We start from the raw sequence: 21,221 nt of genomic DNA on the forward strand, positions 1-21,221 counted from the left end.
CAGAAGTCTGTCCACAAAAGCAGTTGGACTGATCTCACTGGGGCTGTAAGTCATACGGTGATGAATGGTCTGGAAAGAGTGGAGGGGACAGCATGGGGCCCAGGGCGGCTGTGGCAGGCTGGTCAGCCAGCAGGGTCTCCCTGGATGGGGTCATTGAGCAGAGGCCTAGAGTCGGGAGGGGTGCCATGCAGGTTTGGGGGCTCCCCAGGCTCCAGGTGGGACTGATCCCCCAAGTTTGGGCTGGAGCCAGGGAGCTCAGGGTCAGAGGTCATGGGGTCGCTACCTCAGAGGTTGTAGGGTCGTAGGGCCTCTGCGGGGAGTGGCCGCATGGGCTGCCAGCCTGGGACAGACCACGTGAGGCTGGGGGCGCAGCAGGAGGACCTGGAGACTGCTCTGCCTCCAGTTGGGCTTGTGTTTAGACACAGCTTTTACATCGTTGAAATCAGTATGAAACTTGCACTTTGGGATTTTGTCTTTTACTCTGAATTTTATAAATATGTGAATTTATTTAAAATAATAGGAAGCCCGTTAGATACTGAGAAGAATAGCATCTGTTTGTGAAAAATGTTTTCTAAAAACAAAAATAGAGTGAGGAGGGGCACTGTTTTACGTTACATGGATCTTCTTAGCTCCTGGCTTCCCCTGCCTACACGTGCAGTCTGTCACGGACCGCGGGTCCTGTGGCCGCTGGACAGCTCCAGTAAGCAGGGCAGCGGGGGGCCCAGATAAGGTCTGAGAGGGATGGGGAGGCGTTCTCCCAGTAAGCGGAGACTCTCGGAGGGTGGCGGCACCCAGACCAGGCTCAGTGAGCTGCAGAGTAGGAAGCTAAGCATTCTCGAGTGTGAGGGGCGCCGGGCAGCATGTTTCTGCAGTAATGCCGTTCTCAGGTTGAGAGCCCGGTACGGCAGACGCTGTAACAAGGAGCGGCCGTCACCCCTGCTCCAGGACCTTTCTGTGGCGGCCTTGGCGACGGACGCTTCTCTCAGCATGAAGCCCCCGTAGCGGCCGTCAGGACTGCCCTCCCAGGGCTGCAGTCAGCGCCAGTCCAACACCAGCACCGCCCCCCAGAGGGACCCTGGACCGGGGCCGCTCCCCTGGCCCCTGGCTCTGTGGTCCCCTCAGCGTTTGCCTCCCCCAGTGGCGTCACATGTAGGGGCTCATCCCGAGGTGGACCTTGGGCGGCGTCTCTCACTGGCAGGATGTCGTCAAGTCCATCTGAGGGGTAGCGACTGTGATGCTTCAGTCCTTTCTACACCTGAAGAGCGTCCCGTTTCCATGCAGACCAGGGCTTGTCCGTCCGTCTGCTGAGGGATGTCTGGGCCGTTTTAGCCTCTGATTATTGTGAATAATGCTGCTGGAAACGTCTGTGCACAAGCTTTACCTGGATGCGTGTTTTAATTTCTCTGGATCACATCCCTGAGAAAAGAGCTGCTGAGTCACGTGGTAACTCGGTGTTCCAGCTTCTGAACACCTGCTGACTCATTTGCACGGCGGCCCTCCCCTCTGGCAGTGGGGAACAGGGCCGGTTCCCTCACACCCACTCCAGCACGTCTAGCCTGGCGGGTGTGCGGTGCTGCCCCACCATGGTTTCCGTCTGCCTTTCCCCGGGGGCTCGTGGTATCGAGCCTCTTGCCATGGGATGTTTTCCCTGGAGATTTAGACTCCATAAAACCTGGGCAGGCGGTGGTGGACAACGCCCCACAGAACAGATCCTCCCACCCCCGTGTCGTCGTGTTTCCTGGAGAGCTTGCCCCCAGGGTGGCGGGTTAGCGGGCAGTGGGCACGTGGTCCGACTGCGGGGGGCTCATGCTCCGTGTCTGCCCTGCCCGCAGGAGCTAGAGAAGTGTGACGCCAACCACTACATCATTCTGTTCCGGGATGCCGGCTGCCAGTTCCGGGCTCTCTACTGCTACTACCCCGACACCGAGGAGATCTGCAAACTGACGGGCACCGGCCCCAAGAGCATCGCCAAGAAGATGATTGACAAGCTATACAAGTACAGCTCGGACCGGAAGCAGTTCAGCCTCATCCCGGCCAAGACCATGTCGGTCAGCGTGGACGCGCTCACCATCCACAACCACCTCTGGCAGCCCAAGCGGCCCTCGGCGCCAAAGAAGACGCAGACTCGCAAATAACCCGGTGCGGCGGAGTCTGCAGACGCGCCGGCCGGGTCGATATTTATTGCTTTTTTCCTTTTGGGTACGAAGTGTGCAGAATCACAGACCTTTTTCAAAGAGGCTTCTAGACGACAAGAGAAAACCCCTCCCTGAGCTCCTGGCACCAGGACGGCGGGTGGAGCCCGGGGCAGACCGGCCCCTTGAGTCCCAGCAGTCGCCCCAGTCCCCGCTGCATGGAGGCTCCTGGCCAGGGCGTGTCCCAGAGCTGCCGGCAGCGGGGTCCTTTTACTTGAAGTTCTCCTTCAGTGTAAATTAAAGTGATCTTTGCTTCCTCGCCTCCCACCTCACCCCTTTTTGCACATGACCTGACCCCCCACTCTTGCTGGCTGGCTGTGATCTCAGGGGATCACAGGACTGAGACTTGGTCTCGGGTCAGGGTGTTTGAATGTCTGTAGGAAAGGAGTTCATGCTGGGGAGTTGTTTTCATTGAGAAATTGTATAATATTTATTGATTGTGTCTACTGCCAACGTTTATATCCAATTCTAAGATTTCTGAAAGAAAAAAAAATTCTTGTTTCTTGCTGCTCAGAAAAAGTTTACTGAAAATAGCAGTTCACTAAAAGCACTGAAATCTGCAGTCTGTCTTCTGCTAGAATAACGTTTACAAGTGCGGAGGGTTCTCCCGCCACGCAGTCACGAGGGACGCACACGGTACTCTGCTGGCGTCCGCTGGCTGGAGGCAGGTGAGCCGAGCCAACACAGCCCTCGCCCGGTACGTTGGGGGTAGCGCGCTCATGATTGTTCACTTTAATAAAGACAGATTTTTTGGTAAAGTAGAATATTTTTTACTCTGAGCATGTTTCTCTTAAAAAGGTGATGATGCACTTAAGCTGACAGTTCTTTCTAGTGTTTTTATCACGTCCTCACTCGTCCCGTCCCGATCCTGGCTTCCGGAAGAGCTTCGGGCCCGCCGGGGAGCTTGCGGTTCTCCGTGTCGGAGCGTTTGGTCACGTCGCCTACTCAAACACAAAGTGGTCGTTGGCAGCTGTCCGGGAACCACAAGTCTGCGGGACGCTCTGGTCCCCCCCCGCCCCGCCCCGGCGGTGGGCCTGGGGGTCCTGCGAGCCCCCGGTGCTTCTCGGGACCAGACCTCCCAGCCCGGCCTGCACACGCGCTGTCTGTGCGACTGACCCGCTGGCCTGACCGCCGGGATATTCTGGAGTCACTTACTTAGTTTTGCACATTTTTTTTTTTTTCTCGGGAGTGTTACTTGAATCTATCTCAAAACTGCAGAAAGGAAAAAAAAAAACTAAAGCTCAACAGAGAGAAAAAGTTAAGACACGTAAACTGGTGATTTCCGATGAAGAGGGGAGTGACCGTGTCCACGAGGACGGAGGGGACGCGGCGGCCTCGGCCTGCCTGGCTGGGCCGTCTGTAAATAGGTAGGCCTGTGCGGTTTCCCCAGTGCTGAGTATTAAAGTCCTGAGTGAACTTCCTGTTACATGCTGTTCACACGTGTGCTTTATTTCTCACTGTATGTTTGATAATTATATTATTATATTTATTTTAAGAAAGCACTAAAATGTAATAAAGTAATTAACTAATTTGCTTTTTATGACCACGTTTGTGTGAGGTTGTCGTGGCTGGTTCTGTGGGTCAGTGTCCCCACCAAGTGGTTTCTGGCTAACTCCCCTCCTTTTATTAAGAGAAGATGCCCTTCCAGTCTCTTCCTTGATGAGGCCAGAACCCCGTGATGTTCTGAGCACGTTCACAGTGGTCCTCCTGCTGGAGTCAGAGGAGGTGGAAGGTTTTCAGGGAAGACCGAGAGGTGCTTCCAGCCCCCTGGCTGGATGTTGCACGCCTGCCAAACCTCTGGGCAAACGGTCTCCCAACACGGTCAGTTGGCTGTGGGGTGTCGTGGGGGTTGTTCCCATGCTGGGTGCCCTCCGCTGAGCTCAGCGAGGACCCGCGGAACCACGGCCCCTGGGTGCTCAGCCTGGCCAGCGCTCGGGACGTGGGGCCGGACGTGCCCCTCAGGTCCTCTGCATGTCGCAGCAAGGGTCAGATGTGTTCCCATGGCTGGGATTTTGGTCTCTCTTGGCTATGGTAGTGAAGTTGTCGCTTCTGCCCCTAGAATTGGGCTGCACGCGCCCTGTAGATGTTCCGCCTTCCGGGGCAGCTGCACGTTCGTCTTGTTCTTACCGCGGAGGGCCGGGCATCCCTTCCTTGCCCTGCAGAGTTCTTAGCCGCCACCCAGGTGAGGAGGTTAGCGTGTGAGTCCTTGGCTGTGACCTGGGATCCCCGCAGCCCAGGTGAAATGGGTGAGTGAGCCGCTTACTTTACAAATACACATGCAGAGGCGTTAATTTATCTGTACATGCGCTTGCACACGCCAGACGAAGGCTGTCTCCCATGTGTCCTTCGACCGCGTCACTGCAGATCCATGTCTTATTGGGCTGTTTGGGTCCAAACTGTGTTCTCTGCTCTGGCACATGGAAAAGCAGCATAATTACAAATTTACGTCTAGGTTGCACGGTTTCTTTTTTTCGTGTTGTCTTTTGTTATTTTTGGCTGCACAGCTTGAGGGATCCTAGTTCCCAGACCAGGGATTGAATTCATGCCCCCTGCAGTGGAAGCAGAGTCCCAGGCGGGAAGTCCCTAGGTTGTATGTCTGTTCCTTAAAACTGGAGGTGTTACTTGGCAGGGAAAAAGTTACCTGAAATAAAATCTGCTCAAATGAACTCGGATAATCTTCGGTAATTGATGCCGACCTACTTGTGAAAGGCAGGTTGGCGTCTGAGAAGTGGGCGTGGGCGGCCTCGAAGCAGCTCCTCTCCCAGTTCGTGCTCTTAGTTTCTGGTGGAGGGGCAGATGGGCTCTCCTCTGTGTCAGGGTCACGGCCACGTCCGTCAGTGCGGGTGGGGGGCAGAGCACCTCACGGTGGCATCCCGCCAGGCCGGGCCTCAGGTCGGGACTGTCCCAGGCTGCGCCCCACGGGCCTGGCCATGCCAGCAGAGTCATGTTGCACGTTCTCTCTTTCGGGGTCTCCGTGCCAAGGCCCGAGCTGTGGATCCCATTGAGATCTTGGGCTGTGAGGTCTCGGCCAGAACTTGCCCTGGGAAGAAGCTTGGCTCCTGGCTCCCTCCCCCATCCTGTCCTCAGCCAGCAGACAGGTCTGTGTGGTGTTCTCTCTTCTTTAGAAAGCGCAAGTCACCATTTTCCCAGGTACTTCCTAAATACCTAGGAAAAGCCATTTCAGCAGGAATGAATGATAAAGTGTAGTAAACTGTACAGTCTGATCTCCACGTCCTCACACCAAGATGTAACTTGTGAGAGGTGGTTTCAGGGGAGCCCTTCTTGGCCATGAGAGTTTGGGGTTGCTCCTGATACCGAGAAATAGCAACAGCATAAAACCCAACTTTCCCATGAAAGTGAAGCCTAGACTGGTGGTTACAAAGGTCGGAAGCTAACACTTGGAAGCTCGTGTCTGGGCCTGTGTTTTCTTCTGGTGAGTGGGAACTCCAAGTACCTTCACTGCGGGTCTCAGCTGCACTTGGCCAGGCTGCGTGGGAACGGGTTTCAGCCCGAGCATGCTGCCTGGGTTTGGGGTGCTGAGACGTACTGTCGGGCATCTATCTGAGCACACGTTCCACGCTTACGGCTTGAAATGTTCTGTGATGTGACTGGTTAATTTGACAAGCATGCCACTCCAGGGACCAAGCTTTGAGAAGGGGACTCGCATGCCCCAGACGGTGCCTGTTCTTTGCTCGTCCCGGTTGGGGGCCTGTTGTGGAAGCTTGTGAGCGTCCGGGAGGTGTCAGCAGCAGTGCCAGGCAGGCTGAAGCACTGGGGCTTTGATTTTTTTTCCCCCCTAATTCTCAACTTTTTTCCTTCTTTGTGCATTTTTTCTTTCAGCTGACAATTCATTTCTTTAGTTTTTAATTTTTATTTTTAATTACAGGATAATTTCCTTTACAATCTTGATTCCAGCTTGTGCTTCCTCCCAGCATTTCTCAAGATGTACTCTGCATATAAGTTAAATAAACAGGGTACAATATACAGCCTTGACGTACTCCTTTTCCTATTTGCAACCAGTCTGTTGTTCCATGTCCAGTTCTAACTTTTGCTTCCTGACCGGCATATAGGTTTCTTAAGAGGCAGGTCAGGTGGTCTGGTATTCCCATCTCTAAGAATTTTCCACAGTTTATTGTGATCCACACAGGCAAAGGCTTTGGTGTAGTCAATAAAACAGAAATAAATGTTTTTATGGAACTTTCTTGCTTTTTCGATGATCCAGTGGATGTTGGCAATTTGATCTCTGGTTCCTCTGCCTTTTCTAAAACCAGCTTGAACATCTGGAAGTTCACGGTTCATGTATTGCTGAAGCCTGGCTTGGAGAATTTTAAGCATTACTTTACTAGCGTGTGGGATGAGTGCAATTGTGTAGTAGTTTGAGCATTCTTTGGCATTGCCTTTCTTTGGGATTGGAATGAAAGCTGACCTTTCCCAGTTCTGTGGCCCCTGCTGAGTTTTCCAAATTTGCTGGCATATTGAGTGCAGCACTTTCACAGCGTCATCTTTCAGGATTTGAAATAGCTCAACTGGAATTCCATCACCTCCACTAGCGTTGTTCATAGTGCTTCTTCCTAAGGCCCACTTGACTTCACATTCCAGGATATCTGGCTCTAGGTGAATGATCACACCATCGTGATTATCTGGGTCATGAAGATCTTTTTTGTACAGTTCTTCTGTGTATTCTTGCCACCTCTTCTTAATATCTTCTGTTTCTGTTAGGTCCCTACCATTTCTGTCCTTTACTGAGCCCCTGTTTGCATGAAATGTTCCCTTGGTATCTCTAATTTTTTTGAAGCAATCTCTATAGTCTTTCCCATTCTATTATTTTCCTCTATTTCTTTGCATTGCTCTTGGCTTAAAAATCTTGACTGTTGGCTTAAAGCTCAAGAATCAGAAAACTAAGATCATGGCATCTGGTCCCATCACTTCATGGCAAATAGATGGGGAAACAGTGGCTGACTTTATTTTTCTGGGCTCCAAAATCACTGCAGATGGTGATTGCAGCCATTAAATTAAAAGAAGCTTACTGTTTGGAAGGAAAGTTATGACCAACCTAGAGAGCATATTAAAAATAGAGACATTACTTTGTCAACAAAGGTCTGTCTAGTCAAGGCTATGGTTTTTCCAGTAATCATGTATGGATGTGAGAGTTAGACTATAAAGAAAGCTGAGCGCCAAAGAATCGCTGCTTTTGAACTTTTGGTGTTCAAAAGTTCAACACCTCCTTTTGGTGTTGGAGGAGACTCTTGAGAGTCCCTTGGACAACAAAGAGATCCAACCAGTCCATCCTAAAGGAGATCAGTCCTGGGTGTTCATTGGAAGGGCTGAAGTTGAAGCTGAAACTCCAATACTTTGGCCACCTGATGCAAAGAGCTGACTCATTGGAAAAGACCCTGAATCTTCAAAGAAAGATTGAAGGTAGGAGGAGAAGGGGATGACAGAGGATGAGATGGTTGGATGCCATCACCGACTCAATGGACATGGGTTTGGGTGGACTCCGGGAGTTGGTGATGGACAGGGAGGCCTGGCATGCTGCGGTTCATGGGGTTGCAAAGAGTTGGACATGACTGAGCTACTGAACTGAACTGAACTGATGATTTCTGCCAGACATCAACATGAACCAGCCATACCTTCCTTTTTTGTTTTTTCACACATTGCTTTTTAAAATTCATTTATTTTGTTTCGCTTTGGCTGTGTGGTATGTGGGATCCCAGTTTTCTGACCAGGGATCAAACTCCCCTGCAGGGGAAGTGTGGAGTCCTAACCACTGAACCACCAGGGAAGTCCCAGGACTTGAATTTAAAGTGTTTTTTTTTTCAACCATTTGTCTTCAGTTGAACTGATAAATCTCTCTAGTCTCTTATTTTGTAAGAAATGATTTGTCATTTGCCTTTTTTTATTCCAGGTGTTAAATTTTCATTGTGTACAGTACTGTTCTGGTACTTTTTTTTAAAATTGACGTAGAACATACCTACAGAAAAGTAACGAATCGCATGCACAGAACTTTGACAAAGTTTGACTGTTTGTTCTCATTTTAAAATGAGTGGTTCTCAGCACTTGCCACCAAAGTCGTCCCTAGAGGTTCTGCTTCTACATTGCATTGGCATTTGTTATTGGTATCTGGTCCAGTTTTATTAGTAGGAGTTGGTCAGCTGAAGCATGAGATGATGGAAGGGCAAAGCAGCTGTTTGCTGGGTGGAAAGTATATCTTTATTTTCGTGTCTTTCTTCACAGCGGCCTGATGTTCAGCCTGTGGGTGCTGAGATGCCTCATCCAGGGAGTGGTTGGTGAGCCGGCGGGGCAGTCCCCCCGGGGTGGGTTCCACAAGTTTCCAGCGATAGGCGTCACTGGCCTCGGAGCTTAGGGCAACTCAGCTGCTGCGGGAGAGTGTGTGCCGGGCGTCCCCTGGGCGCCCTGTCCTGGAGCCTTTAGACCAGTGACTAGAAGGACCCATCTCGCTGGCCTCAGGCGTCCTGAAGTTTAAGACACACCGCTGTTTTGTGCCGCCAAGAGAAGCCCTGACGTGTAGACTGTCATGTCATTGTCGGGGAGACACCCTGATCTCAGAGAGGCTCAGCTGAGTCCGGGGGAGGAGGCTCGGGGTGGGGTCCGTGTAAGGAGACCCGGTAGACTGACGAATAAAACTAGATTTCTCTGCATCAAAACCTGGCCAGAGGCCCAGGAACAGAAAATGACAGTCCAGTTCCTGCCACCGAGCATAATGTGTACGAACACTGGGATAAAAAAGTCAAGGGAACCCGGATGAAGACATCATGCTCAGCAGCATCTAAACGGGAGTAAAGATTCAACATGAGAGAACGTAGTGTAATTTACACGGACAGCCGGCGAGGGAAACCAGGCGCAGTAACAGGTTGGTAACACTCGGTATGTATTATTCAGGATGAAAAGTGCTGCAGTTAGAATTCTCATACTCTGATAACACGCAGCAGAGATTTGCAGCAGACCCCACCTTAACAGGGAAGCACTGGAAGTGTCCCCCGTTAGGTCAGGGTGGAGCCCAGGTCGCCGGAGGCTGGACTCAGTAGCCAAGGTTCTCCTGGACATCTGAGTTGTCATAATGAGGCATCAGGATTAAAGACAGGAAAATACATGCCCTAAAGGCCTTTATTAGCAGAGAGATGAAGGTCCTAGAAAAGCTGAGAACAGGTGGCGAGTGTTGGCACCAACAGCATGCAAGCCAGAGCGTTGCCAGACCAGCAGGTGCATCGGGCAAGGGCGGTCACAGGGAGTTGGTCACTTAGAGTGTCCCCAGAGGTGTGACAGCTGCAGGTGCAGTCTCCAGGGGTGAGATGGACCGCCACCACATGCAAAGTCCCCAGGAGCCTTTCTAGGGGGTCTCATCCGCTGATTCAGGGCTGGGTGCCGGGGGCCCAGAACAGGGAGCCCTGAACACGGTGCCTGCTGTCGCCCTGTCTTCTGGGCTCGGAGGGACTCCGAGGTCCCAGCGGGTGAGCAGGGCCACGGGCCCCCATGTAGACTGCAGCTCCCTTCGCAGGGGTGGGAGGCCCGCCGGGGGGTGTGGCAGGGAGCCCTTCCCGTGGGACTGAGCCCCTGAGTCCTTGGGGTCTCAGAGCAGATGGAGGTGGGGGGGGTCTGCTCCTGCTTCCAGCTCAGGTCGGCACCTCCAGTCCTGGGAGGGCCCTCAGTGGGCACGCGGTGGGCTCACCCAGAACCCCGTGGCTGTCTGTCACTGGGCATCCCGTGACGTGGAGGAGGGTGAGCATGTTAGAGGTCGACAGCACACTTAGGCTTCCTTTCTGGGAAATTCCTGGGGTTTCCTTTGCCCACTTTCAATTGGGCTGCTTTAACTGGGAGGCTTTCTTTCTTACTGATGCATAGAAACTTTTAAAATAATCTAGACAGGGCTTTGCTGGTGGCTCAGATGGTAAAGAGTCCGCCTGCAATGCGGGAACCCTGGGTTGGGAAGATCCCCTGGAGAAGAGAACGGCTACCCACTCCAGTATTCTCACCTGGAGAATCCCATGGACAGAGGAGCCTGGCGGGCTACAGTCCATGGGGTCTCAAAGAGTCGGACACGACTGAGCGACTAAGCAGAGACAGGATTATTTCTTTATATGCAGAGCATATTTGCCAAGTCGTGGCTCTTTTTTTTTTTCTTTTTGCCATGCCATATGGCTTGCGGGATCTCAGTTCCCCAACCGGGAACTGAACTTGGGCTATGGCAATGACAGAAAGTGAAGAGGAACTAAAGAGCCTCTTGATGAGGTTGAAAGAGGAGAGTGAAAAGCTGGCTTCAAACTCAACATTCAAAAAATGTTGCTCTTAATCATGGCATCCAGTCCCATCATTTCGTGGCAAGCTGACGGGGTACAAGTGGAAGCAGTGGCGGATTTTATTTTGTTGGGCTCCAAAATCACCGCACGGTGACTGCAGCCATGAAATTAAAACATGACTGTTCCTTGGAAGAAAAGCTGTGACAAACCTAGTGAAAACAAAAGTGAAAGTGAAAGCCACTCAGTCGTATCCGGCTCTTTGTGACCCCATGGACTGTCCATAGACTTCTCCAGGCCAGAATACTGGAGTAGCCTTTCCTTCTCCAGGGAATCTTCCCAACCCAGGGATCAAACCCAGGTATCCCACATTACAGGCGGGTTCTTTACCAGCTGAGCCACAAGGGAAGCCTAAAAACGGGTGGGTAGCCTATCCCTTCTCCAGGGGACCTTCCCGACCCAGGAATCGAACCGGGGTCTCCATTGCAGGTGGATTCTCTATCAACTAAGCTATCAGGGACAAACCTAGACAGTGTATCAAAAAGCAGAGACATCACTTTTCCTGACAAAGGTCCATCTAGTCAAAGCTATGGTTTTTCCAGTAGTCATGTATGGATGTGAGAGTTGGACCATAAAGAAGGCTGAGCGCTGAAGAATTGATGTTTTCGAATTGTGCTGGAGAAAATTCTTCAGAGTTCCCTGGACTGCAAGGAGATCAAACCAGTCAATCCTAAAGGAAATCAACCCTGAATATTCATTGGAAGGACTGATGCTGAAGCTCCAGTACTTTGGCCACCTGATATGAAGGGCTGACTCACTGGAAAAGACCCTGATGCTGGGAAAGATTGAAGACAAGAGAAGGGGACGACAGGATGGTTGGATGGCATCACCGACTCAATGGACATGAGTTTGAGCAAACTCCTGGAGATGGTGAAGGACAGGGAAGCCTGGCGTGCTGCAGTCCCTGGGGTCGCAGAGAGGGCATGACTTAGCGACTGAACAACAACAACGACAACAATGAACGCCCGGAATCCGAACCGCTAGGCCACCAGGGAACTCCGTGGCTTTTTTTTTTTTTTTTTTTTTTTTACTGTTACTCTTGGTATTTTGAATATAACCCCTTCTCTTGGTGTTTTTAATTGCTGTTTTCCTGGTTAGAGATGAATGCAGCATATTTCCATGTCTTTGTTGGTCATCTTATTTTTCTTTTGTGAAATGTCTGTTTAAGTATTCTGCTTCTTTTCCCTTAAAAGATACATTCTGTATATTAGTTATCTTATGCCTCCAGCGCTTCTGCACTCTCTTGATGCAGCTGTGATGAGCAGAGGTTCTAGACTTCTTTGGCTCCCTGTCCACCTCCGCCCCTCTCACTGAGGACCCAGGCTCAGCACCAGCTCTTGGGGGAGGCCCTGGGGGGAGGGTTCCCCCGGGAAGACCCCCCAACCCACCTGTGCAGCAGGATAGCTGGGAACCAGCCACAGGGTTTGCCTCAGCACCGAGGGGGCCGATGGGCTCCCCGTGACCCCTCCATCCAGACTCCTGGGGCTGCTGAGCTGAAGCCCTGGGCTCCGAGCTGGGCTGGAGAGGGGCTATGGATGCTGAGAGTGAGTCTGCAGTCCCTGCCTGGTGTCCCGGGGGCTGTGGCCTGGGTCCCTGGGACAGTCGGGGCAGCAGGAAGGTGCCCTGGGTAAGCTGTTCTCCCCCGCAGAGCCCTAGAGAGACCCTGGAGGTAACGGGGGTCTCAGCCAGAGAAGGGATCTTCAGGGGCTGGGTGGTCTTTCTGGAGGAGCCCAGGGCTGGAATGGAGGTCCACTGTGAACCCACTTGGTCACCTAGAACCTGGGGGGATGGAGTGGAGCAGGCCTGGGTAAAGACTTTTACCTGCTTTTTCTGGGCATCCCCGAGTCCTCCGAGACCACCCTGCTTGGCACTCAAGCTTCTACTGACTTCACCGGGCCCAAATGTGGCCCTGGTCAGCCGCTGCCCTGGGGAACTCCTCCCCTGGAGGCCCCAGCCAAGCCCCTCAAGCCCCAGGGGGGGTGAGGCTGGCAGTAGGGCGGTGGGCTAAAGTCCTGGTCTGCATGCCTGTGTGCACCCAGCCCAGCCAGCACGCCTGTCTGGCATCGGGGACACAGTCCTGCCCGGCCCACAGGAAGCTGTAGCTCTCCAATCTCACAAGAAAATGCTACAATTCCTGAGACGCCCACCCATCAGGGGGCTCAGCGGCCAAGGGTCCTGACCTGAACTTGAGCCCCCAGAGGCAAAAGGCACCTTTGAGACCGTTGGTCTGGACTGGGGTGAAGACGAGGTGCAAATGTTGTGGGGGTGCCTGCTTTGCGGTCGTGTGGACTCCTGCCTGGCGACTGAGCCCGTGTCCACGGTGGATGGGCGTCCTCCTGAGGCTGGGCCTCCGAGGGGCTGTCTGCTGGCCGGGGGTCTGGGGTGCTGGGGGTGGGGTGGCCTCTGCCCTGCTCCTGACTGTGCTGTGCACACCTTGTCCCTTTTTCTGCCCGCTCTGCTTTTAATAAGCGCTTGAGATGATTCCATCTCCTTTCATCTCCCAGCTCCCGAACGCACTTCTCTCTGAGATTCTGGGTGGTTGCCCTGAGTCTGTTCACACCTGCTCCACGACCATCCATAAATGCTCAGCTCTGGGGGGAGGCAGATGGGCACCTCTGGGCCAGCGTTCCCAGGCCACGTCACGTCATGAGCCACAAAAGCCCGCTTGCTGCTGGTGCCGTTGTCGTGACCAGCTTTCTACAGGAATTAAACAAAAAATCAGAGGTGTCTCTCTCATTTTATATGGCTGAAACCCTGTCAAAACATTGAGAAATGTCTTCTGGATCCAGTCTCAGGCCTTTGCTGAAGCCTCTGCATGTGGTGATGGGTGTGAGAGTGTGTCTGGGTGTGAGTGCATCTGGGTGAAAGTGTGTCTGAGTGTGAGTGTGTCTGGGTGTGAGAGAGTATCTGGGTGTGAGAATGCGTCTGGGTGTGAGTGCATCTGGGTGAGTGTGAGTGTGTCTGAGTGTGACAGCATCTGGGTGTCAGTGAGTCTGGGTGTGAGTGTGAGTGTGTCTGGGTGTGACAGCATCTGGGTGTCAGTGAGTCTGGGTGTGAGTGTGAGTGTCTAGGTATGAGTGTGAGTGTCTCTGGGTGTGAGTGCATCTGGGTGTGAGTGTGGGTGTGTTTGGGTGTGACAGCATCTGGGTGTCAGTGTGTCTGAGTGTGAGTGTGAGTACATCTGGGTGTGAGTGTGTGGGTGTGAGTGCATCAGGGTGTGAGTGTGTCTGGGTGAGTGTGAGTGTGTCTGGATGTGAGTGTGGGTGTGTGAGTGCATCTGGGTGTGAGTGGGTGTGTGAGTGCATCTGGGTGTGAGTGTGTCTGGGTGAGTGTGAGTGTGTCTGGATGTGAGTGCGTCTGGGTGAGTGTGTGTCTGGGTGTGTGCATCTGGGTGTGTGCATCTGGGTGTGAGTGTTGGTATGAGTGCGTGTCTGGGTGTGAGTGTGAGAATGCATCTGGGTGTGAGTGCGTCTGGGTGTGTGTCTGGGTGTGACTGCATATCTGAGTGTGAGTGCATCTGGGTGTGAGTGTGGGTGTGTGTGTCTGGGTGTGAGTATGTCTGGGTGAGTGTGAGTGTGTCTGGGTGTGTGTCTGGGTGTGACTGCATATCTGAGTGTGAGTGTGTCTGGGTGTATGCATCTGGGTGTGAGTATGTCTGGGTGTGAGTGTGAGTGCATCTGGGTGAGTGTCTGGGTGTGAGTACGTCTGGGTATGAGTGCATCTGGGTGTGAGTGTGTCTGGGTGTGTGGGTGTCAGTGCATCTGGGTGTGAGTGCATCTGGGTGAGTGTGAGTGTGTCTGGGTGTGTGTCTGAGTGTGAGTGTGGGTGTGAGAGTGTGTCTGGGTGTGAGTGCGTCTGGGTGTGTGGGTGTGAGTCTGAGTGTGAGTGTGTCCGGGTGTGAGTGTGTCTGGGTGTGAGTGTGTCTGGGTGTGACAGCATCTGGGTGTGAGTGCGTCTGGGTGTGAGTGTGGGTGTGAGTGTATCTGGGTGAGTGTGTGTCTGGGTGTGAGTGTGGGTGTGAGTGCGTCTGGGTGTGTGTCTGGGTGTGTGAGTGTGAGTGTGGGTGTGAGAGTGTGTCTGGGTGTGAGTGCATCTGGGTGTGTGTCTGGGTGTGAGTGTGTCTGAGTGTGAGTGTGTCCGGGTGTGAGTGCGTCTGGGTGTGAGAGTGTGTCTGGGTGTGACAGCATCTGGGTGTGAGTGTGGGTGTGAGTGTGGGTGTGAATGTATCTGGGTGAGTGTGAGTGGGTGTGAGTGTGTCTGGGTGTGAGTGTGTCCAGGTGTGAGTGTGTCCAGGTGTGAGAGTGTGTCTGGGTGTGACAGCGTCTGGGTGTGAGTGCGTCTGGGTGTGAGTGTGAGTGGGTATATCTGGGTGAGCGTGTGTCGGTGTGAGTGTGGGTGTGAATGTATCTGGGTGAGTGTGAGTGTGTCTGGGTGTGAGTGTGGGTTTGAGTGCGTCTGGGTGTGACAGCGTCTGGGTGTGACTGCGTCTGGGTCAGTGTGAGTGCATCTGGGTGTGAGTGTGCTGGGTTGAGTGTGAGTGTGTCTGGGTGTGTGTGTGTCCGGGTGTGAGTGCGTCTGGCCCAGAGGAGACCCCATTCCTCACCGCCCGTCCTGTGCACCCACACTCCAGCAGACACCTCCAGGGATCCCAGTCGGGTGCCGTCTTCCCAGTGGGGGGTTTGAGGGGCTGCAGCCCCACCAGGATGGAGACCCCGCTCTAGCGGCCAAGAAGAGCTCCTCGGTCTCCACTCCTGCAGACCCCCGGGGAGCTGGCATGTGGGTGCCAGGAGAGGTGGCGGGTGCGGAAGGGGAAGTCACTGGCAGGGCCCTGGGAGCTACTGACACCCTGCTGGGACGGGCCGCGTGGCCCAAAGGGCACCCAAGCCCACGTCAACGGCCTGTCACCCCATTGAGGGCCCCCCGAGTTTCCCCACCTCAACCAGACACCTTTCCTGACCCCCCACAGCCCGCACTGTACCAGAAGCTCCCCCCACCCTGGGCGTGGAGACCCTCTCTGGGTGGGAGGGTCCCGGGCAGCCAGTGGGGGGTGAGCTGGACGTGCGGCCTTGACCTGGGAAGGGGAGGCCGCCCTGAGTCATGTCCCTCCCAGGGGGCAGGCCACTCCAGCCGCTGGGTGGCCTGGAGCCACACCCACCCTGGGGGCTGGGCTGGTCCGTCCCCTGCCAGACTTGGGGGTACTCTGTAGGAGCAAGAGCCCCCAGCTGAGAACCAACAGGGGTGTCTTTGTTCTGGGGAGGCGCACAGACCTGTCCCGGGGCTCCGCCGGGCTCCAGGGAGCCCTCCTGGAACCCCTGTCCCCAGCTGACTTGCTTCCTGCTTTTGGGAAGGACCCGGGCCAGCCGCATTTCCTTGGGTTGGGGGGCTTTCCTGTGGGGTCCCTGGGGTTGTTCCTAACCCTTGGGCAGCTGGGGCAGACCCAGGCCCAGAGCATGCAACCACGGAGAGAATGCCTCACGAGGGGACCTCCTGTCTGCAGGATGCATCCATTTAATAGAAGTTTCCAGCACTGAGCGTGCAAACCTGTCAGCAACAGTCACAAAGGAACCGAGGTGAGGCCCAGAGTCCCTCCCTTGATAAGGAGAAGTCCCCGTCCTGGAGACGTGGGCCAGCAGCCCAGCGGCTGCGTTGTGCTTCAGATTTCTCGTTTAAAAGGGCGTCAGATGGTGCGGCCGCAAAAGTTCAGCATAAAAATAGAGGAAAAGGTAGTCGTCCGAGTCTCTTCCACAAAGTCACGGGCCGCGGGATCCCCAGTGTGTGGCAGGGCCCCACGCTGACGCTTCTCCAGAGCCCGTCCTGCTGCGACCAGGGGCTTGGCTAAGCTGAAGACCCTCTTGTTTTCCATTTCCTTCTCAAATGAGCGCACAGGGGACCCAGGCGAGAAGGGTGGCCCTCCACCCCGTGGCTTGGCTGACAGCCACGGGCAAGACTGGTCCACGGCTGTGGAAACATGGCGAGTTCGGGCTGCAGCGTCCCCCTCCTGTCATGGTGCGAGCCCCGGCCCTGGCCCCTGCCCGATGCACCCCAGCCTCACCCTGTGGTCCAGCCCGGCTCCTGTCCCTCCACTGTGGCCAGATCCGGTCACGAGTTGCGGTGCGTTTGTGCAAAGGATCAGGGTTGTATAGATTCATAAAAACAGGTTAAAAAGGCTTCCCGCCAGCGTCCAGCAGTGCCCAGGGCAGCCCCAGCCCTCACCCAGCTAAGGTCTGCTCCCTCTGGCCCAGTCCTGGGAGCTTCTTGGGGTCGGGCGCCAGGCACGGCCCTGCACTCATGCATCACAGGCTTGTGGACTCCGCAAGGCGATCAGAGCTGCGTCTCGTCCCGCGTCTCAGGGTTGCAGGAGGCCAGCTTGTTGCTGCAGCTGCTCTTCCGGCTCTGGGAGCTGCTGGCCACGTGGGCCAGGGGGTCAGAGCGGATGAGATATCTGTGGGGAGGGCGGAGGGCCCTGGCATCATGCTCTGCCCAGGAGGCCAGGCTGGACACCTGCGTGGGTGTGCGGTGCCCATCCACGTGGCGAAGGGCAGGTGTCTATGCTTGCCTGGGGACGTGGTACTTACACGATGTCGTTGGGCTCCAGCCGTGTGTCGGGCGGGGGGTTGATGAGCACATAGGAGAGGGTGTTCTGGTGGTCATTCATCTCGTCTGCGGAGGAGACAGGGCCCGGCGGGTGGTCACCCCTCAGCCCCTGCCCACCTCTGCTCTGCCGGGCCCCGAGGAGCTGGCAGCTCCGGTTAGCTGCAGAATCCTCCCGGCCGTCCCGCCCGAGCCCCGTCTTGGGGAACCCAGCCTGGCCGGTCCTCCCTGACCCACGTGGGCCTCAGCCCAGCACGGCACGGGCAGGGAGCAGCCACCACTCCTGCCCGTCCCCGTAGCTTATTCAGCTGAGTCACCAGCATCTTAGGAGGTGGTGACCCTGACTGGAGCACACCTGTGCACACCCACCCATCTCCACGTGTGCATACACCAGCACACACATCCAGCCCAGGCTCACCCCTCCCCCCCAGCATCCCTGCCCCATACAGGCCACATCCAATCCCCTCCTCAACTGTCAACCCTGGACGTGCCGTCCGTTTCCCAAAACTTGTCCCGCACCATCAGCCCAGAGTCCAACCGGCTCACCCTGCCTGAGGTCCCCTCGGGCACACACAGGGCCCGGCCGCTGCCCACCACAGGTACAGCCAGCCCCGTGTCCGGACTGGGGACGGCCCCGGGATGTGACCCGCAGGGGTGTGAACCGGTTCTAGAGAAACCCCGGTCACCGCACAGATGTCTCTCTGGCCAGCTGTGGGGTCGGGCTGGCCGCTGTTCGGCAGTGGCCCTGTGCTCTGTGAGTGGCAGGAGGTGGGCGGCTGGTGGCCTCGGTTTATACATCTGGGGATGCCTAAAGGCACCTCCTGACCCAGGAGGACTGGGCACTGGGGGGGACGGCCCTGTGAGGGGGTGGGTAGGGCCCTGGGCGACCTCTGCCCCGGCTCCTCCCACCTCCTTCTCTCTGCACCGGCCCCTCCCGTCCGGGGAGGGCTCCCTGGCCACGGGGTCAGGTACTCAGGGAAGGTGGGGCAGCGGTTCACTTCTCTGAACTGTCGAGTTCAGGGCCAAATCTGACTCTGGATTCGCGACCCCCCAGGGCATGCTTCAGGGGACAGCTGCGGGTGGGGGTGGGTGCAGGCAGAACGGGGGGCGGGGCTTACAGACATCACCTGGTCCAGGCTGGTGTACCCGCCTGGAAGGGGATGGCCTGACCCCTGCCCCTCCCACCACGCGGGGTCACCGGCAGGCTTGGCTCACGGAGGCGGCGCATGTCCAGGGAGGGCAGCAAAGAGCGGAGCTGGGGCAGCGGAGGTGCGGGCGGGAGCGGGAGGCTTTCGGGGACCCTGCACCCCTGAGCACAGCCACCAAGAACAAGGAAAACAGAGAGGCTGGCATGGGATGGGGCTACCCGTCCATCTCACCCAGGGGCGGGGCTGCAGAGGGTGGGCATGGCCCCTGCCTCACTGGACCCTCCCCACCTGACCTGGGCCCTGCCTCTGCCTGGGGTAGGCAGGCTATGGGCGTTCCCAGCCCAAGCCGGGCCCAGCTTTGTGCTTCTGGGGGCACTGGGCTGAGAGGTGGCGGGGGAAGGCACATGGGGTCCGGCTGTAGTGCCCGGTGACTGGGTGACCCATGAGGCCCTGACCCCGACTTCCCAGACGCGGCGGCCTCACCGCGCCTGGGGAGGGCCTGGCCCATGACCAAGGGCAGAGCCCCCCTGCCTCCGCACCTGGCATTCAGCCTCCGTGGGGGCTCCTCCCTGGACCCGCAGACCGGACTCCTGCCAGCCCCTGGGGGTCCACACCACTCCTCTGGAGCCCCTGCCCGAGAACTGTGAACTGGGGGCAGCTGGACCCATCCCCCCAGGGGTGACCGTGCGGAAGGAGCTGTGTCTACATGTCATGGCTGGGGGCGTCTCCTCCTCATCTGCCCGCACCTGGGGGGGCACCTTGTGGGGGTGTCCCCCTGGGGACCACCCTGCAGCCCCCTGGGACCAGCCTCTCCTCTGGTTTTAGGTCCTGGCCAAGGCACCTCTCGACGTCCACACACCAGGGGGAGGGGCTCAGTAAACACCACCCAGGGACCCTGTGGGTGCGGCCACCCTGCCCGCGAGCCTTGGCGAGAAGTGGGGTGCAGCCGGCCCAGGGAGGTGACGATGCAGCCCTCCTGCTCATGGCAGCCCCAGGCTCAGACTCTGCTGGCCTAGTCGGGGGGCTGCTGTGAACACGGTCGTGGGTGCAAGTGAGGAAAAACGCAGGGACCCGGGGCGGGGGGTGGGGTGTGGTCAGGGCTCTGCCTCCTGGGCCGCCCTGCAGCTCCCCCGTGGTGCACCCCAGAGCTTCTCAATCCTGGGTCTTGTCTGCACCGGCCGTCCTCAGAAACCAGCCCACCTGAGCTAACACCCACCTGGGCTCAGGAGGCCTGCACAGCTCTGAGCCTGGGGAGCCCCCAGGTAAAGAAGGGGTCCCGGCAGTGAGGTCTGGGGCCTGGACTCTGCTCTGACCTCTGCTGGGGTCTTGGGGTGGGTCTGGGGCCTGCGGGGTGTCTTCTTGGAAGATACAGGGGCTCAAGCAGCACCTGAGTGCCTGGATGAGAACGTGATATAGTCAGACTTTGTCTCAACTGAAGAGGCCCCCTCGTGAAGCCCCAGCCGGGGAGTGGAGGTCAACCGTCCACCTGACTTGGGTGGCCCTTGAAGGCTCAGGGTGCGGCAGACCCCAAGGCCCCAGGCACCAGCTCAGGTCTCACTGTGCTCCACCACGCCGGGGGCGTGGGTACCCTGGCCTGGGGTGCTCCATCCCAGTGTTTCTCAAGAGCTGGGTGGGATCCCAGGGGCTGGCCGATGGCTGCCTGCGTGTCCAAGGCAGGGCTTATCTCAGACAACAAAGTGGGCAGAAGGGCTGGGGTGCAGGGCGCCATCCTGAAGTCAGCAGTCGGTGGGGAGAAAGTTAGGGTCCCTGCAGTGGGGCGGCCTGGGAGCTCGTGGGGCCATGCCTGCAGGGACCCTCTCTCGTGTCTTGCCCTGTCTGCCTGCCTGGCTGGGGTGGGCGGCCACCGGGTGGACCGTCGGGAAGGGTTGGCACGCCCCCTATGCCAGACTCCGGCCGCCGGAGCAGAATTACCTTGCAAATATCCCAGGTTTACCCGATTCATGACATCACTGGCTGTTAAATTTGCTACATCCTCTACGGAACACACAGGGAGAGGGACAGACAGAAACAGAGAGAGAGATTGAGGTCAGCAAGCAGCGTGGAGGAGGCGGCCAGCATAGCAGGGGGCGGGAGGTGCACGCAGGCTGCAGGCAGCCCGTCTGTCCCAGAAGAGAAGTCGGCTCTTTGGCTGCCAAGCTCTGGTGGGGGCGGCGGGGTGGGGAGGCCCAGGGGAGCCCCCTGCTCTGGGGCTCAGCCGGGCTGGAGTGTCCGTCTGCCAGGGTGTGACATGGGACCGTGAAACGGGACCCCCACTGGGAGCCTGAGCAACCAGCACACACCCGGGACGGGGGTGACAGCACCTGCCTGGGGAGAGGGCAGAGTGGAGATGCACCGGGCGGCAGGGGTGTGGCTGGGAGGGGCTGGGCGCCTCTCCCGGGTGGCGATCTCCTTGGGCCCGGCGTACAGCCAGACCCGAGAGACCCTTGGGCAGCTCTGGGTGAAGCCCAAAGCCACTTGGTCCCACTTGGAGGGGCTTAAGGGCCCCTGACCCAGGAGGTAAGCAGCAGGTGGAGGGGTGGGGGGAGTGGGTGCCCAGGAAACTATAGCCAGGCCCGGGGTGGGGTTGGGGGCAGAGTCCCCCAGAGATGGAGCCTAGCAGAGGTCAAGCCTCCACCCAACCCCAGGGTGAGGCCAGGCTACAGTGGGAGGGGCGGGGGGGTTGGGCCCCTTTCAGCCCCATCGACAGAGGCAGCATCTCTGGAGCGAGGGACGGGCAGGCTAGTCTCCTCTGGCCCAGCTGGGGACCCCAGCCCTGTTCACGGTCAGGGTCACAAACTTTTCCCCGAATCAAGCTACGGAGAAAATCTGCCGACGACAACAAACACCCTGGCAGTCACCCTGAAGTCGCGGGAATGGGATGGCCTTGCCCCAGGAGCAATGGTGGAGTGTCCTGGTGCTTGGCCCCCTGATCTGACCTGCCCCTGCCTGGCGCGAGCTCCAGCTGTGGGGAGGGTCTG

General features: G+C 56.7%; 2 protein-coding genes across 8 annotated transcripts in view; one reads left to right on the forward strand and one right to left on the reverse strand.

Moving 5' to 3' along the window:
- The window catches only part of CAMSAP1 (calmodulin regulated spectrin associated protein 1), a 42,039-nt gene extending 38,318 nt beyond the window's left edge, over positions 1–3,721 (forward strand). For all 3 annotated transcript variants that reach the window (XM_061154305.1, XM_061154306.1, XM_061154307.1), the window contains one exon: positions 1,833–3,721. In XM_061154305.1, coding sequence (XP_061010288.1) covers positions 1,833–2,135 — 303 coding nt within the window. In that variant the 3' untranslated portion in view covers positions 2,136–3,721. The remainder of the gene's footprint in view (positions 1–1,832) is intronic.
- A 12,290-nt stretch (positions 3,722–16,011) lies between these two features.
- The window catches only part of KCNT1 (potassium sodium-activated channel subfamily T member 1), a 58,434-nt gene continuing 53,224 nt past the window's right edge, over positions 16,012–21,221 (reverse strand). For all 5 annotated transcript variants that reach the window (XM_061154308.1, XM_061154309.1, XM_061154312.1 and 2 more), the window contains exons 29-32: positions 20,176–20,238; positions 17,080–17,164; positions 16,557–16,946; positions 16,012–16,462 (exon numbers count right to left, since the gene is read on the reverse strand). In XM_061154308.1, coding sequence (XP_061010291.1) covers positions 16,826–16,946; positions 17,080–17,164; positions 20,176–20,238 — 269 coding nt within the window. In that variant the 3' untranslated portion in view covers positions 16,012–16,462; positions 16,557–16,825. The remainder of the gene's footprint in view (positions 16,463–16,556; positions 16,947–17,079; positions 17,165–20,175; positions 20,239–21,221) is intronic.

This window comes from Dama dama, chromosome 11, assembly GCF_033118175.1.
Source record: "Dama dama isolate Ldn47 chromosome 11, ASM3311817v1, whole genome shotgun sequence".
NCBI lineage: Eukaryota > Metazoa > Chordata > Mammalia > Artiodactyla > Cervidae > Dama > Dama dama.